The sequence below is a fragment of the Sphaeroforma arctica genome (assembly GCF_001186125.1).
Source record: "Sphaeroforma arctica JP610 unplaced genomic scaffold supercont1.298, whole genome shotgun sequence".
Lineage (NCBI taxonomy): Eukaryota > Ichthyosporea > Ichthyophonida > Sphaeroforma > Sphaeroforma arctica.
Window position 1 is genome coordinate 69251 of NW_014040260.1, and position 1932 is coordinate 71182.

At 40.2% G+C, this 1932-nt stretch overlaps 1 protein-coding gene across 1 annotated transcript in view; it reads left to right on the forward strand.

Annotated features, from left to right (window-relative positions):
* SARC_04955 (hypothetical protein) overlaps window positions 1-1932 on the forward strand; it is a gene marked incomplete at its 5' end in the record, with an annotated part of 16225 nt that overhangs the window by 8112 nt on the left and 6181 nt on the right. Inside the window, 2 exons of the mRNA XM_014301194.1 lie at window positions 120-235; window positions 1381-1781. Of these exons, the coding sequence (XP_014156669.1) occupies window positions 120-235; window positions 1381-1781 (517 nt within the window). The remainder of the gene's footprint in view (window positions 1-119; window positions 236-1380; window positions 1782-1932) is intronic.

The window sequence follows — 1932 nt, forward strand, 5'->3', positions numbered from 1 at the left end:
CTATATATAATATTACACACACACACACACATATATATAATTTCTATCTCGTGGGTTAAGAATATTCATGTAACCACCCATCTGACAATGATGTGTATGTGAAACGTTTTTCGATACAGGTAAAAGATGTCATTGAGGGGCTTAAGAAGAATCCAAAAGATGCCATTCCGGTGGTACTGCGAAGACTCAGGGCTAAAAACACGGAGTGGATGCAGGCACTTATTGCGAATGGAAGGTACGTTGTGTATAATTATTTAGATATCGTTGTAGACGTGTGATATATCTCATCAGCATTGTCTACGGATTTTATTCACCTATCTTTAGTAAATCCATTTTGGTATCACCTGGTGACGTACGTATATTTACACTGAGAAACCGCGATTTGCAATGCACAGTTGAATACATACGAAGACGAAGAGTAGAAGGATAGTCTATAAAGATTAACGATATTCTATAGAGATTGTAAGGATAGTCTATAAAGATTAACGATATTCTATAGAGATTGTAAGTATAGTCTATGAAGATTAACGATATTCTAGAGATTGTAAGGATAGTCTATAAATATGAATGATATTCTATAGAGATTGTAGGTATAGTCTATAAAGATTAAGGATATTCTATAGAGGTTGTAAGTATAGTCTATAAAGATCAACGATATTCTATAGAGTTTGTAAGTATAGTCTATAAAGATTAACGATATTCTATAGAGATTGTAAGTATAGTCTATAAAGATTAACGATATTCTATAGTGATTGTAAGTATAGTCTATAAAGATTAACGATATTCTATAGTGATTGTAAGTATAGTCTATAAAGATTAACGATATTCTAGAGAGATTGTAATTATAGTCTATAAAGATTATAAGGATATTGCATAAAGATTAAAATGGTTTTCTGTAAGGTATGGTTTTACGGATTACTAGTGGCATAAGCCCACCCGAGTTGACTATCATCCCGGTATGCCGTGTGCATAAGTCTGTCGAATGCGATGCCCGTGCTTGCCTAAGTACCGAACTCTACGTTTGTTTGTGCTTTGTCGCACCTGTGCGGTTATAATCTACTAACACAGAGACAACACCCACATAAGTTACTTTATCAACCTGCTCGATAAGTTTGTGCTAGAGGATTCGACCCAAACCTTCATGCGTGTTGTGGTGATTCCTTCTCATTGCCACATACGGATCATAGGCCACGAGTTATCTCTGTCATGAGCAGTTCGAGCCCAGGTCTCTAGCATTGAGTCAAGCCGAGATGTGCATGTGGTATCCCATATCCTCTACACTCGACCTCATCCGCACATTTATATGTGCGTATCTGCTTCAGGCTTATGACCGACACGCACGTGCTTGTTCCCACTGATATATGACTATACCTGTTACAGGCAATGGCGGAACATCCACGAGAAGAGTGTGCTAAAGTCCCTGGACGCTCGGGCACCGAACGGCAAGTTCCGCTACAAAGACAAGGATACTCTCCTGCCCTCACGCATAGTGAGCGAGATCGCCTCGGAGACTAGCGGCAGTGCTGGTCAGTGCCAAGCCGATGAGGGTGTGGATGTGGGTAGCAGTAGCAAAGGTAGTCCCAAGCGGAGTGTATTCGAGGATAAACCAGGGTTTTCTGTATCTAGGAAACGAACTGACGCCGATGGACCGAATTATAATGTGTGTATGAGCGATGCGGAGGTGTTGGGGGATGTGGCGGCGCTGGTGAAGCACTGCATTGAAGCTCCCAGGGATGGTGTTACTACCACGACGAGTAGCAAGCAAGGCAAGCAGGAGAAAGGTACGTGGATATATACACATACTACGTATACGCACCCCCCCCACACACAGAAACACACGTATATATATATATATATTTATATGCATGCATGCATGTATGTATGTCTGTCTGTATGTATGTCTGTATATATGTATTTATATATACATACATA